The 16,252-nt window shown below is 34.5% G+C and overlaps 1 protein-coding gene across 1 annotated transcript; it reads right to left on the bottom strand.

Moving 5' to 3' along the window:
- Positions 1-448: 448 nt before the first annotated feature.
- On the bottom strand, positions 449-2,324 carry LOC116118591. The gene is made up of 4 exons (XM_031404579.1): positions 1,962-2,324; positions 1,730-1,877; positions 1,109-1,275; positions 449-583 (listed from the first exon to the last, which is right to left on the bottom strand). The coding sequence occupies exons 1-4, from the start codon at positions 2,322-2,324 to the stop codon at positions 575-577; spliced, it is 687 nt and encodes a 228-aa protein (XP_031260439.1). The 3' UTR covers positions 449-574.
- Positions 2,325-16,252: the final 13,928 nt, after the last annotated feature.

The raw sequence follows: 16,252 nt of genomic DNA, 5'->3' as shown, positions 1-16,252 counted from the left end.
GGACTTCAGCAAGAAAAGTGTAGTCTTGTTTGAGGGAAGATGTTGGTAAAGAGCAGAATTCCAACCTCAGCAAGCAGCAGTCTCGATTGACGGAGAATGTTGATAAAGAGCAGAATTCCAACCTCAGCAAGTAGCAGTCTTGTTTGAGGGAAAATGTTGATAAAGAGCAGAATTCCAACCTCAGCAAGTTGCAGTCTTGTTTGAGACCAAGTGTTAAATAAAAGCTGTATAACTAACTAAGCTGTTAGTACTTAAGTTAGTTTGTTACTATAGTTAAGATCAATAGTCAGTCAGTTACAACTCTGGTTAACTAAGCACTATAAAAGTGCTTCTACGGTGTATTTTCTTTTTCAAGCAAATAAGCTTAATAAACACAGTTCCCAGAATCATCTTCCTCTTTCTTTTTTTCGTTACTTTCTCTGTTTTGCTCGAAACTTCACACAAGTGAGCTTTTACAAGAGCCTCTTGCATGAAGTAGTCCTTCAAGACATTCCAAAAATGACTAATATTTCTGAACTCTTCTGATTCTGTTTTGCCTTATGCATACTGAAATTCTTCCCTATCATAGCGTTGGCTAACTTGCCTATCATAATATGACGAAATGGAATAGATGAGCACAAGAATTCTTTGATAGTATGAAGAAATGGAAGCTTGAGAAATCTTGCCTTAACATTTATATATGTATAGATCATCTCATCCAAAGTTTTCTTGTTAATTGCAAGTATTGTTTGCTGTGGAATATTCAGTGGTAATGCCAGTTTGCACCAATATTTGTCAGTTATTGTTTCCTTAGGGAGTTAATGTTAATTTCTATGGTTCATGGCATGACAGGAGATTCTTTTTCTTCTACAATCAGGCAGTGTAGATGTGAATGATCTCAATGAGATGTATTGATTCCTGTTAAGCGAAAAGACGATAATTGGTTTTGTTCAATGAGTGGAGTACTTTTCTTTTTCATGGTCTTTTTAACTTCAACAGTTCCTTGTGATGAACTCTCTATATTACAATAGTTGACAGATCAAGTAATATGATACAAAATCAATTGTATTTGTATTTAGAGGGTATTAATTAAATGTTGTTGAGTAGCATTTAAAAGGGGAAGTTTTACCTTTAAAGAGTTGTGAGAGGCATAAGATCTTTGAGGGTGGAAGACTATATACATAATTTCATTGTGATCACTCTCAAGATTATACAAATGTTGCCCAGCACCATAGTCCCAAAGAAGTTGATATGATCTTTCTGATTGATCCATTGCAAGACATAGATCATCAATGCCTGAATTGAACAACACAAATTTCAACTAATTAATTATTTTCTTCATATCAATGTATTTTACCTTTAATTATCAATTATTGATAATTAAATCATCAAACCGAACCAATTGACTAGTTTTACAATTTGACTCAAATTCAATTAGAGTATCCATTTCAACTTTTTGTAAATGAGCCCCTGTTCAATGGTCCCTCCCTACAGTTATGAATTTCGAGTAGTATTTAAGATCTCCAATTTTCTATTATCTAATAAATCACTTAATAAAAGTAGATTATCGTCTCAAAATTTCCATAATCCCTTTCTCAGTCAAACATTATTTTTTTTGGTTGAAGTATAGCTATTTATAATATCAATTTAACAAACTATTACATAATTAAATTATAATGGTTGGATTACTATAAATTGACACAATAATCAAATCTTTAAATATGTAGTAAGATAATGGGAAAAGACTTACAGGCAGCCAATTCAATTTGAGTTTGATAAATAAAATCCAAAGTTGCAGAAATCTCCCGCTCAAACTCATGAAATGGTCCACTCGAAAAATTCATTTTACGGAGCTTACCAAGTCCTTCTCCCAACTCCATCATTGCTTCTTTATGGTTCTGTATTAATTAATTAATTATTTTAAACAAAAATTAATTCTAATAGAGAGTTTAATTAATTATTAAGAAAACTAAACTAATTACCTGGTTAAATAGGTGATAAAATCCCACAGCGCATTGAAGAATACCATGAATGAGAGTTCTAGTTGGTTCTTCGGCGCTGTACCATAGAGCTTCAAGAGAATCATGACATTCATAGTAAGCCCTCTTGTTGAAAAGTGCAACTGCTTCATCGAAGCTAGAGTTTGAGTTTTCATCATTATTTTCATCATCAACGGAGAAACGATAAAAGAGACGAAAGAACTTGGAATTGATGGTGTAGATTGAGGAAGGTTTGTTATAGAGCTTTAAAGATTGTGAATAATTAGACCGTAGAAGGAAGAGTGAAGTTGTGGATGGAGGAAAACAAAGTGAGGAGAGAGTAAGAAATTTGAGAGCAAGTGTCATAGTTGTGTTGAATGGAGTCGTATGAAATATGAGATAATTTCAACCATATATCTTGTTGACCATACAATACAAAGGGTGCAGACTGCAGTTCTGTAAAACATAAAGGGTCACACAGTAACTTGTTAATACGCTGTCGTTTTGAGTAAATTGTTTTAGATATTGCTTTGAGCTCAAACGAGCTACTTTACTAATTTCACTTTACTAATCTTCACTGATTCTCTCCTTTGTATATAAGAGAGATCTTCATTGTACATTCTTCAATTCAGCTTAATACAAATCAGTTTATCCATTTTGTTTTTGCTCTCTTAAATCTTCACATGGTATCAGAGCCACTGACTCACGTCGATAGCTGAGCATTCTGGTGTTGATAGTTATGCAAAGAACGTGAATAAACTCTACAATCTATCTGAGCTTCATTCGCCTATTGTTCCTTCAAGTCTTCAAGTAATAAATCTGAAGCTAACGAGGGACAATTACCGTGATCACTATCGGTTCTAGAGCTCGCAAATTTTGTTCACAGTAGGAGCTCACGGATTGGAAGAGCATTTGTCAGGTTTGATCCCCTGTCCTAAGCCTTTACTTACCTCGTTAATTGATATTTCAACTGAATCAGGAATAATTAGTTATAAAGAAACCCTAGCTAAACAAAAAATCAATCATGAATATGTTGCTTGGAAACGCATTGATAAATTTCTTGTTACCTGGTTACTTGCGCCAATATCCGAGTGTATGTTTAGTTGTGTATGTAAGTGTCAACTCTCTACCGATGTTTGGTTCACACTTGAAAAGGAGTTCTTGTCAGATTCTAAAGCTAAGGCACTACACCTTAAAAACTTACTTCAAAATACTCAAAAAGGCAACCTTAGCGTTAGTGACTACATCAAGAAAATGAAAGGAATAGCTGAAAGTTTAGCATCCAGTGGACAAGTTGTTTATGATGAAGATGTTCTTTAATATGTTCTAGATGGATTAGGTCTTGAATTTGATGTTGTTGTAGTCAATTTAACCTCTAGACTTGAGTCTAGGTTTGATTCTGTAAGTATTCAAAAAGCACAGTATCTTCTATAGAAATATGAGTTAAGACTAGAGAAATTCAACTCTATTGATTTTCCAACAAGTTCAGTAAATATAGCTGCAGTGAGTAATTCCAATAATTCTCACTTTAAACCTACTCATTCAAGCACTATTAATACTTCAGTTAGCTCTACTGGAAGTCCAACTTCTCTCACACAGTTTACACCTTCCCTAAACATTTTATCTAATCCCTCTTACACACAACATTATCCTCTAACAGCTACCATTCCCACTGAACAAACTGTTTCACATTATACTCCTTCCCAAACCTACTATAATCCTTTAGTACCTACCTACAGACCAGCTGTTTTTCACAATACTAGCAGAGGTCATGGTAGGAGTAATGGCAGAGGAAGGCCAATATGCCAAGTCTGCAGCAAGATTGGTCATACTGCAGTGAAATGTTACCACTGGTATAACTGCAATTACAATGTGACCGCATCTCAATACAATTCTTCCCTACAAAAAATAGGTGCTAGATCATATGTCACCCTTGGTTCTCAAGTTCCTATCACTTCTGGGCACAATTGTGTTAACAGTCCCACTAGTAGCATCCTGCCACAACAATCTATCCAGTCTTCCTATTCACATGAAGGATCACAATACCAAGGATAGTTTGCTGAAATCTCTCATCAACCCTTAACAATTTCACAACAAGGATTCCAAGTACCCAGCAAACAGCAACAAACACCCAACCAAGCCTACCTAGCTTTTCATTAGAAGATACAACAACAAACACCTACCCAAGCCTACCTAGCTTATCATCAGACCATATTTGTCAACTCCCATTCATCACCCTTCATTCCTGGTGGTGCCTCTATCTCATTAGATCCTACCTGGTATATGGATTCTAGTGCTACCGACCATGTCACTGCAGATTTTAGTCAGTTGAATATGAGCAGAAATTATGGTGGAATTAAACAATTACAAGTAGGCAGTGGTGAGTTTCTTGATATATCCCATGTTGGCTTTGCTTCTTTACCTAGTTTTCTACAAATAAATGTCTACATCTAAAAAACGTTTTGTGTATACCAAGAATTACTAAAAACTTGCTCAGTATATCCAAATTCACTAAAGACAATAATGTTGTGGTTAAATTTAACTCTGACTGTTGCATTGTTAAGGACAAGGTTTCCAGAGCAGTTTTACTATAGGGAGAACTTAATGCTAGGCTATATCAATTGAGACTTCCATTTGTCAGTTCTCAGGACACTTTAGCTCAGTCTTGTCTTCCTTTTAATGCACAAAGCTTAGTTTCTGTCACCAGTCACAAACCTCAAAATCAAAATTGTTTTGCTAGTGTTACTGCCATTGATTCTCATAAGTCTGTATCTACCTTAAGAGATAAGATCCCACACAAGAGTCTTAGTGAGTTACAATCTAGTGTCAGTCCTTCTACTGTTAATGTTGCTGTTAATGTTGATAATAAATACATAGAGTCAGTCCTAGATAGTTGTAATGTTCCTTCAATAAATAAAACATTTCTATTTCTAATTACTCTTTATCTAATAATATTGTTTCTAATTTGTGCAATATGATTGATCATATCAATGAAACTTCTACTGTTGATCTTGTTAGCAATACTAATGGTATTTATTCTAATGATAATAGTCATACTATTGATAATACTCCTAATAGAACTACTAGTCATGATGTTTCTATTAATCTTGATGTTGGTATTCATTCTGTCTCTGATAGCATTTATCATGCCGTTAATAGTCATATTGTTAATGATACTCATAATAAGAATGCTAATCATGTTGTTCCTGTTGATTTTGGTGCTGATGGTATTAATTTTGTTACTGATCCTGTTGATTCTGATGCTGATGGTGTTAATTTTGTTGTTAATCACCATGCTATTGATAATGTTCCTAGTTACTCTTTTAATAATAAAGCTTGCAATGCTGCTGAAATTGATTGTAGTACTAGTAGTAATACTGATGACAATTTTGTGTCTCAATGTCACCTGTAATTGCCCAACAGTTCACCTTTAGCTCTTCAAGCCACTTGTCCCAAACAAAACATTTCATCACTTTGGCATAAAAGATTAGGGCATCCACATTCTGAAGTTTTTCAGAAAATTATGTTGCAAATTAATCACAATCCTTCGAAGCATATTCCTTCCATTTCTTTTTGTGATGCATGTCAACTTGGCAAAATGCACAAAAACAGTTTTGCTGTCTCTCATTCCAAAGCTACTGTTCCTCTTGAATTAGTTCATAGTGACATTTGGAGTCCTTCTTCAGTGGCATCCATTGAAGGCCTTAAGTACTATATGCATTTTCTTAACGATTTTAGCAGGTTTACCTGGCTTTTTCCCTTAAGAACCAAAGTTGAAGTGCATTCTATTTTTGTTAAATTTCATCATTTAGCTGAGAGACAGTTTAATCATAAACTTAAGTGTCTATAGTCTGATCAAGGGAGTGAATATAGGGGTTTAATTCCTTACCTAACCAAGTTTGGCATTCAGTTTAAGCACTCTTGTGCTTATGTCCATCAACAAAATGGACGAAATGAGAGAAAACACAGGCACATAGTTGAAACTGGTCTCACCCTACTTGCCCATGCCTCCATGCCTATGAATTTTTGGTGGCTTGCATTTGATACTGCTGTATTTTTAATCAATAGGATGTCATATGCTATTCTTGATTTTCATTGTCCTTATCAGTTGTTGTTTTGTCGATTACCGCTTGATTCATCTTTAAAAGTTTTTGGATATGCATATTTTCCTTACCTAAGAGATTACAATAGGCACAAACTTAGTTTTCATTCATCTAAGTGTGTATTTGTATGATATAGTCTAGTTCATAAAGACTATAGGTGTTTAAGTCCTGAAGGTAAAATTTTTATTACACCTAATGTCACTTTTAATGAAGATGAATTTCCTTTTGTGCACAACTTTCTTCACTCTTCAGTTTCACCTTATGCACAGTCAACAAACATCCCTTCTAGTCTTAGATTTCCTTCTTTGTCAGTACCACCATCAGTGTCTCCTACTGTTTTAGCTCCCAATAGTAAAGTATCTCCAGTAGTATCATGCTCTGCATCCATTCCTACTTCAACAGTTGGTGCACAAAATTCCTCCTCAACATCACCTTCCCATCAATCCAATCCTGTCTCCAACAACACTTCATCTTCAGAAAGTTGTCCCTTACCATCATTAGTTTTACCTCACCAATCACATGTACCAATTACAGCATCTCCTCCAACACCTACAATATTACACCCTATCACCATTCAAAATTAGCCTACCACATCACAACCTCACAGATTACAAAATTAGAAGTCTTCACACTGTTAGGAACCTCATCTCTGTCATCTTATAGTAGACTTAACACCATCTCAATTGGTCATTTCATCCATTGATAACCCTATTACATCACAACCTCTTATCACACAAAATCAGTCTACTAAATCTCAATTTCACTAGTCACAAAATCAGGAACTTTCTCACTGCCCTCTTGTAATTGATTTGAGTCCATCACAATTTCCTACTTCATCAACTAGTCTGCCTACTGCATTAAACCCTCTTGAAATAGATACTCACTATCAGCAACCTTTTCTCTACCTCCAAACACACATCCTATGTTAACTAGAGCAAAAACTAGTCTTCAACACAAAACTGCCCTTATCATATCTGGTCAAGAACCTGTCCTACCAGAACTTGATTCAGTTGCTAAAGCCTTGGTCAGTAATGAATGGAGAGAAGCCATGCAACTTGATTATGATGCATTAGTAAAGAACAACACTTGGTCCCTTGTTCCCAAGATGAGTGATATGAAGATTGTTGGTAACAAATGGATCTTTAGGACAAAGTTTCATGCTGATGGGTCCCTACAAAAGTGCAAAGCAAGGCTGCTTGCTAAGGAGTTTAAGCAAACCCCTGGTTTGGATTTTTTTGAAACTTTCAACCTTGTAATTAAGCCTTCAACCATTAGAATTATACTAACTCTTGCTGTGACCAATGGATGGGACATCCAACAAGTGGATGTCAATAATGCCTTCCTAAATGGCACTCTCAATGAAACAGTCTATATGAGGCAGCCTAAAGGATTTGAAAATCCTCAATTTCCTACTCATGTTCGCAAGTTGAATAAAGCCATTTATGGACTTAAACAGGCTCCAAGAGCTTGGTTTGATAAACTGAAGTTTGCTCTTCTGGACAGAGGTTTTAAAAACTCTATATCTAATTCCAACCTATTCATTCTCAAAAATGATTCCTACATCATCTATGTCCTTGTATATGTTGATGATATATTAATTATTGGCTCCAATGTCTCATGCCTACATCAACTTGTTCAAGATCTTAATGATCACTTTACCTTAAAAACTCTTGGGTCTATTAAGTATTTTCTTGGTTTGGAAGCCACAATTAGGACCTCTGTTGGAATTCATTTGAAGCAAACAAAATACATTGTTGATTTGCTATCCAAAACTAAGATGATGGATGCTCATGCATGTTCCATACCCATGGTTGTTGACACAAAACTTTCTTCCACTGACAGTGAATTGTTTAAAGATCCCAGCCTATACAGAAGCACCATTGGAGCCCTTCAATACTTAACTTTAACCAGACCCGACATCAACTTTACTGTTAATAAGCTGAGTCAATTTCTACAAGCACCAACAGAGCTCCAATGGCAAGCTTGTAAGAGAGTTTTAAGGTATATCAAAGGTACACAGTATCATGGGTTGCAGTTTAGACTAGTTGCATCTTTGAATGTTGAATGCTATACTGATGCAGATTGGGGTAGCAGTTTAGATGATCGACGGTCCACAAGTGGGTACTATGTTTATCTAGGCCCAAATCTTATCCAATGGAGTTCCCAGAAACAGAGAGTTGTTGCTCTTTCTTCAACAGAGGCTGAATATAGAGCCTTAGCACACACAGCCACTGAAATAGCTTGGTTACAAAGTATGTTTTCCGAGTTAGGTTTGATTCTGAACATTCCTCCAATAATTTGGTGTGATAATGTTAGTGCTGGTGCCCTTGCTGCAAATCCTGTTTTTCATTCTAGGACCAAGCATATTGAGATTGATATTCATTACATCAAGGATCAGGTTTTAGCTAAAACACTCATGGTTCAATAAGTTCCATCTCGACTACAAATTGCTGATGTTCTTTCCAAAACTTTATCAACAGCTCAATTCCTTGAATTAAAGGAAAAACTGAATGTTATAGCCATGACTGATTCCGAAAAAAAAGGGTGAGGTAGTAAAGTGTTGTACTGTAGACTCTAGCTAAAATATCCAGCTAGCAACCATTTAATTGAAGCAGCAGTTCAGTTAAGAAGCAGCAGGTTGAAGCAGCAGCTCAGTTAAGAAGCAACAGTTCAGCTATGAAAATGCAGTTCTGAAGCTTTGTTGTATGTGTTGTTTTCAGCTAAAAAGCTCTACTGTATGTGTTGTTTTCAACTAAAAAGCAGCAGTTCAGCTATGAAAAATACAGTTCTGAGCAGTGAGTGCAGTTCAGCTGTGAAAAATGCAGTTTTGAAGTTTGTTGATGTGTACTGTGGTGTGTGTTCAGCTATGAAAAATGCAGTTTTGAGTGCTAAAAAGCAGCAGTTCAGCTGTGAAAAATGTAGTTTTGAAGCTCTGTTGATGTGTACTGTGGTGAGTGTTGTGGTGTGTGTTCAGCTGTGAAAATGTAGTTTTGAAGCTCAGTTGATGTGTACTGTGTTGCTTGAAGAAACAAAGTTCTGATAGGAAAAATGCAGTCGTTTGTAGTATGTTTTGTGATAAATGTTGTGGTGAAAATCAGTTGCTTGAAGAAATAAAGTTCTGATGGGAAAAATGTAGTTTGTTTTGAGGGGAAGTGTTAACCTTCAACCATATGAGGAGTAGTTCAGTTTGAGGGGAAATGTTGACCATACAATACAAAGGGTGCAGAATGCAATTCTATAAAACATAAAGGGTCACACAGCAACTTTTGAATACGCTGTCGTTTTGAGTAAGCTGTTTTAGATATTGCTTTGAGCTCAAACGAGCTACTTTACTAATCTCCACTGATTCTCTCCTTTGTATATAAGAGAGATCTTGATCGTACATTCTTCAATTCAGCTTAATACAAATCAGTTTATCCATTTTGTTTTTGCTCTCTTAAATCTTCACATATCTCTTCTGACCTTAAGACTATAAATATTTATAAACTTCATAGATTTTTAGACACAAATATGATGATTTTTATAATAAGGTCAGCATCAAATCAAACGTAGGGGGTTACATTTATATACCATTGTCAAGAGTTGCTTGGTCTATTTAAAGTCCAATTAAGATGTGTGGATGTTAGGTGATTAATAAATTGTTGAGCTTTTCTCAAGAGATTAAGATATTTAGAGATAAAATATAATTGAATAGAGTATATATTTTTTTTTATTTTTTTGCTTATTTTTATATAAATATATAATAAATATTATATAATATATATATTTTTTTTTTTTTTTTTTTTTTGATAGCCATGAAGTTTAACTCTGTATTGCTTTTGGCATAAAAATTTTAACTGCCTGTTTGGTTGTCGGTTTGTCTTCCTTTGCTTTAAATCTGCTACATCTAATTTGAAACCATTCCAACTTTTGTACCTTTAGTTTTTTTACTAGAATAAATGTTTGTGAAAGCATCAAACTTTGCTGCATATTAAATGCAAATTTCAAATCAGGAGATTTCATTTCAATTTCTTGCCGTTCATGTTTTGAAAGCGTATGATTTGTTCTTGTATGTGTTGACTTGTTTTCATCATTTTAAAGCTTGTCATGCCTACAACCAACTAATTTTTAATGAATGATTTTGTTGTGCTTGTTTCTTTGCTTGTTGTGTTTGTTGCATTCAATGGCTTTTAAAATGAAATGGTGGAGATATGGTGTTTAAATTTAATTACACCTAATTGATATGAATTTGAATTTGCATGTCTGTTGGTTTTAGCTTCTTAAGCCTTTGCAGCTCTTGTTTTTACAATTCTAAACTTTGACTACCACCTCCTCTTTTTTGTGTTCAATCGCATGCGTGTTTGTCTTGATTTATTGTGAACTTGCCAAGGCACTTTCAAATATCTATAGTAGCTTAGAAAAAAACAATTTCCATTACTATGATGAAACAATAGACCATAGACACCAAACATGGATATATTAAGGCAAAAAGCTGGACACATTTTTTTCTTTAGGAAGAAATCAAAACATGCTTATTCGTTATTCGCATATTTTTGGCTAATCATTAATAACTTATAACTATAATTTCACTTTTAAAAAATAATGCATGGTGATTAAGAATTTTAACGACTTGTTTTTTTTTCTTGTAAAAATTCTTAGTTATCTTGGGCATTATTTTATGATGAAATTGAAATGGTTAGAAACGGATTTCACCAAATTAATTAAGCACCCAAAAACCATGATAAAATATATCTAGTAGTCGTATATATTAAGAAACATATAAGCAATACGTAATGTCGTTCATTAAAGAACGTTACATTGTATTATATATAAAATCGTCATGAAGAAGCAATTAACGGAGCAAAGTTGAGTTGAAGGATTTCTTTGAGCTCCTCGGCTTTCAATTAAGTGCAAGCACAAACCCTTTTGGGACAGATTTGATTATTTGGAGTTTGACAACAAAACCCTCATTTAGTTGGGCAATCCGTTGTGCAATTGGCATCATACAACGAATTGTTAAAATTGTGAAAGCTTCAACTCTTGGTAACTCATCAACAAATGCTACATCTATAAATCCAAGTTAACTTATTAATTGAAAGATGACACACACACACACACAAAGATACATAAGGTTCATTTTATTTTTCCCTATGTGAGATCGTTAAGTATTAATTCAACCGCTTCGTTTATAAAGCATTAAAAACTCTCATGAAATTATACAAAATCCCTAAAGATATCAAAAACTTCTTTGAGAATATTAAACACCCCCTTACAAAATTATAAAAAAAAAACTCCTTGTAAGATATTTTAGTGCTTTCTAAATATAGTGAATGAGTTTAACACTAAAGCATCTCACTAGAGGAAAATTAGATAAATCCCATATATTATGCAAACATGTTTATATTATTGGCACTGTAAGTCTCGGTAATATAAACATAATGCATGGAAGAGAGAGAGAAGGGGGGAGACGAACATGATGCAGTAAGCAAGAAAGCAACCACCAAAAGAGCTGGCTTGGCGAAAATTTTCTCCATTTCTTTTAGTGTAAGGAGTATAAAACTTACACTGAAAAAAATGATATGTACGGCCTTATTTATAAGCTACCTATTGCGGTTCTCCTTAATGATAGGAAACAAAACACTAAAAAATTATTAACATATGGATGGAATTACTTGAAGAAACTAACATCATGAATCAAAACTATATATTAGGATAAATGAGGTTATTATTATCTAATTATGCATAACGAAAACCCTCCTACTACCTTAATAAGATTTATGTATAGCTCGTGTGGCTTAATTTTCTGAGTTGGTCAGAAACATAATAAATAACAATAAAAAATAACTATTATACTTTAATAACCTTAATAAACTACTTGAAGATATTGTAAGAATTCTATATAGCCTTATATGATTTTGATATGGTTGACGTCAATTCAGGTTGGCGCACTCTTGACGATTCAACGCTTCAGTTAGACACTACTAGAATGATAATTCATAAGTAATAGTGGAGAGAGTTTAGATTATTACACGTATGAACATGGAGACCATATATGTATAGGAGCTAAATGACCATGTTCGGTAGGATTTTTTCATTAAGTATGTAAGTTTTTTTTCAACTTATGAACCTAGAGTGGTAACTCTCATTCCTGGTATGATCTCCTAACCTTGTCTTAGCATAATCGTTTCGTTTAAACTTCCAATATGACCACGTCGTGTTTAAAGCGACCACGTCGTGTTTAAAGCGACCACCTTCTCTTATGTTAATTATATGCCATATCAGGTGAGCACCTCTGAGTCAGAGTGATCACTTTGTATTTGATAGATGTATTTGGGTAACACGTGTTATGCTTCTAAAATGCATGAGCTGTTTTATTCTCTTTTCAGATATTTGTGTGATCCATAACACTTGTCAATTTCATATTCAATGTGCTTGATGTGCTTGAAAGTTTTATTCTCTTTGATAGGTGGCATCTCGATATTGAAATAAACTTTTATAAAGGTGAATCCAAAAAAGTTTTTTTTGCCACCTTTCCTTGCATTGGTCGGCTGTTTTGTTATATAAACTCTTCTACAATGCAATTTTTGTTAAGCCTGATATCTCTCTGAAAAGTGCACTGAAAATTCTCTGAATTTTTACTTTGTTTTTGTCAGGTTTCTATGCTTAGGTAAAACTTTAAAGTACCTCCTTGAAAGTACCCACAATGCATCCCAGCTCACAATGTGTTGTTCATAGCTGATGTATGAAGCGTATTGAGCTTCTTCCACCAAAGTACATCTTCGTTTCTAGTCTTTGAGAGAAGCTCAAGGCTGACTGAGTTGGTTGTGTGTTCTTGTAAGCTCACTATGGTTGTACGTTGTTTAACCAAAGGGTAGAGATAGAAGTGCTGCAAAACAGGGGTGTTTTGGTAACTGAGGCTTAATCTTTGACTTTGTAATTAAATTGTAAAGTAAACCTAGTGGATTAATTGATGTTAATCGCAATACTACTCACTGTCGGTATGATGGGGAGCCTATAGGTTACACATATAGAAGATAATTTAATAATCAGTTTATGCACGGGGCGTTTTTGTCTTGTATGGCGAAAGGGTATTTTGGTAATCTCACAGTGCAATTAAATTTGCTGAGGTTGTTGCTTGTATTTAATTTGACATTAAAATTAAATAAGTGAGATTATATTTAAATATATGTACACATATATTTAAATGAATTATTATTATTATTATTATTAATTGTTAATATATTTTATAAAAATATTAATTGAGTTTAATTGGAATAATAATAATTAACATAACATATCATGATTGGGAGTGTTTGAACATAGGAGTTGTTTGTGTTGGAGCCCAAGCCTATTCCTCATTGGAATAGGGTTTCACATGCACTATATAAATGCATGTGTTTTGTGATTTTAAAGAGAGAATTCATATTTTATTAAAAGAAAGCAGCCTCCTTTCTCTCTACATCTCACGCCACCCTTGGTCATTGAATCAAAGTCTCTTTGATTTTTGATTTGATTCTTAAAGCTAAAGAGGATCTACCAAATCCCTCTTTAGCTCTTCGGGTTATCTTCGTGTGGATTACCACTGGTTTGATTCTATTTTGAATCGGTAGCAAACCCAATCGAAGACAAGTTTGAAGGAGCCTCCAAATGTGCGTATGAACTCTAATCTTTACTCTGATTGTTCATATTACTGCAGATTTTTTATTTAACATATTATCTGTAATATATGTACCCTGATCTTAGCTTAAAAAGGAATCGATCGTTGCTTTGTTTTTGTTTTCCGCTGCCATGGGTTAGATCATTTCCTTATAGTGGTATCAGAGCCTAGGGTGCCAGATTTTACAGTTTAATGTATGTTTGATAACACGTATTTGATTGATAACATGTTGCTTTGTTAAATCTGTATATATTCTGCCTTGAGAGCATGTTTTAAGAAATCAATATACTTGATTAATTTAATTTATTGATGATTTGCAAGATTGGTATATTGAGATCTGAATTTTTGTTGACATCTGATGATTAGATTCTGTTTGGCCTTTTTTTGTTGCTAGTTGAACTGATATGTTACAGATCAGTGCACGCCCGCCGTGACAATTGTTCTTTAGCGTGATTGCTAATTGAATACCAGTGCTCGCAGTGGCGATATAACCCATCACTGTGGCAATCGTGGTGCAAAGAAGGCGTTAACGAAAATGAGAGCTCATTGCAGCGATATAACACATTGCCACGGCGATAGCACATGGTACGCATGTGTGACAATAACCAATGCACGCCACGACGATATAACCCATTGCCGCAGTAAGCATACTTTCGAGTACGTAGGGGCCAAAGTGAAAAGTTTCAAAACTTTTGGACCAAATGTAGATTTGTAAATTGTCAGAAGGTAATTGATAATTCACCCACCCAATTCAAAAATTGATTGTTTTTTAATGTATGCAATGTACTTGTTTGAATATTGCATGGTGCCGATACATGAGCCTTAAGACCTATGGTGAATGTTCTAAAACATTTTTGGGTATGTATGGTTGTAATTTTAAAATAGGGCCTGCATGTCCTGCCTTTCTTCCCCTTCTCGATGTAAATTATCTTCTCAATTCATTCCCCTCAAATGTAAATCGAGGTTTCTAAATTTATTGATGTAAAATTAGTTTGAGGTTAATTTTCATTGTAAATTTAGTATAATATTTTTGTAATGTACTTGAAGATGGAGCAAGGACAAGGCAATCATACTTGAAGACTCAAGATATTTATTATAGGACCCCTAGGTGACCCACCGATTCTTCTAGGCTCGAGGAAATCGGTTTTTAGTTAGGCCATGTACCAGCATATTTATATTTTTGTTTAGAATGCATGCTAAGGTTAAATGTTCAATAATATGCCAATAAATGTCATTCTAACAAAGATAATAATCTAGTGAGACATAAAATAAAAACCCTCAAATAAAGTATATTAAGTCATATGTATGCCTTCCATCACCATGGGTTTAATCAAACCACTGTTCGTCGGAACCTTGTTCGCCAAAGTGAAGGGTACACTTCTACCAGTGGGAGGTTAAAGTTCATTGGAGTTTTCCCTAACGAATGGTGGTGCATGTGATCCTTAGACTTGATATCACCGGAGCGCGATTGGTGTAGTTTGACACTAGCCCAACGCAGTTCTATTCAAAGCTGTCAATACGGTAGTGATTAGCTACATCAAGGAGTGCATCAAGACTATGGTGGATAGACAGAGGATTCATCACTCCTGGGTACAGAGGGAGTTATCTCACGGCGCAATTCAGTAAATGGCAACGACACTAAAACTGTGGCCATAGTGGGATTAAGTTGTTGTATTCGGTTTATAATTCAGGTTATTGGTCTAGTAACTGAATACATAATATCGAGAGTAACCGAGGTTGACACTATTTCTATGCCTCGGTCTCGTCGAGATAACGAATGATGAAAGAATTGGATTGTACGGTAACCATATCGTTGACAGGTAGCTGCTTCACTGAATCTGAATCTATCGGGTGGCCATGATGCCTTGCTAGGGGCCAATCTTGGTCTATGTGTAGTGAGACGATTAATTGGTGTTAATCACAACACTACACATTGTCGATATGATAAGAAGCCTACGAGTCACACACATAGAAGATAATTTAAGAACCAGTTTATAAGAAGGGTGTTTTCGTCTTTTTAGGCAAAAGGGTATTTTGGTAATCTCACAGTGCAATTAAATTTTCTGAGGTCATAGCCTTTATTTAATTTGATATTAAAATTAAATAAGTGAGATTACGTTTAAATATGCGTTTACATATATTTAAATAAATTATCATTATTGTTAAATGTTATATATGTGTGTGTGTGTGTGTGTGTGTGTGTGTGTGTGTGTGTATGTAAGTACGTATGTATGTATATATATATATATTAATTGAATTGAATTGAATTGAGATAATGATAATTAAAATTAAAATATCTAAATGGGGCTGTTTGGATACAAGGGGTGTTTGGGGTGGTGCCCAAGCCTATTCCATGATGGAATGGGGCAAAGTGTGCACTATATAAGTGCAACACTTTGTGAATTAAATAATGAATTCATTCAATCATTTCCAAGAAAAATTTCAACCCCCTTTCTCTCATCCACGCCACTTCACAGTTGAGTGAATCAAAGTTTCATTTTGATTTTTGTTCTTGGTTCTTAAGGCTAAAAAGGATCTAGCAAATCCCTCTTTAG

The sequence above is a fragment of the Pistacia vera genome, unplaced genomic scaffold (assembly GCF_008641045.1).
Source record: "Pistacia vera cultivar Batoury unplaced genomic scaffold, PisVer_v2 Contig849, whole genome shotgun sequence".
Lineage (NCBI taxonomy): Eukaryota > Viridiplantae > Streptophyta > Magnoliopsida > Sapindales > Anacardiaceae > Pistacia > Pistacia vera.
The sequence above is the reverse complement of the archived record's forward strand: the minus strand, read 5'-3'. Positions and strand labels throughout refer to the sequence as shown.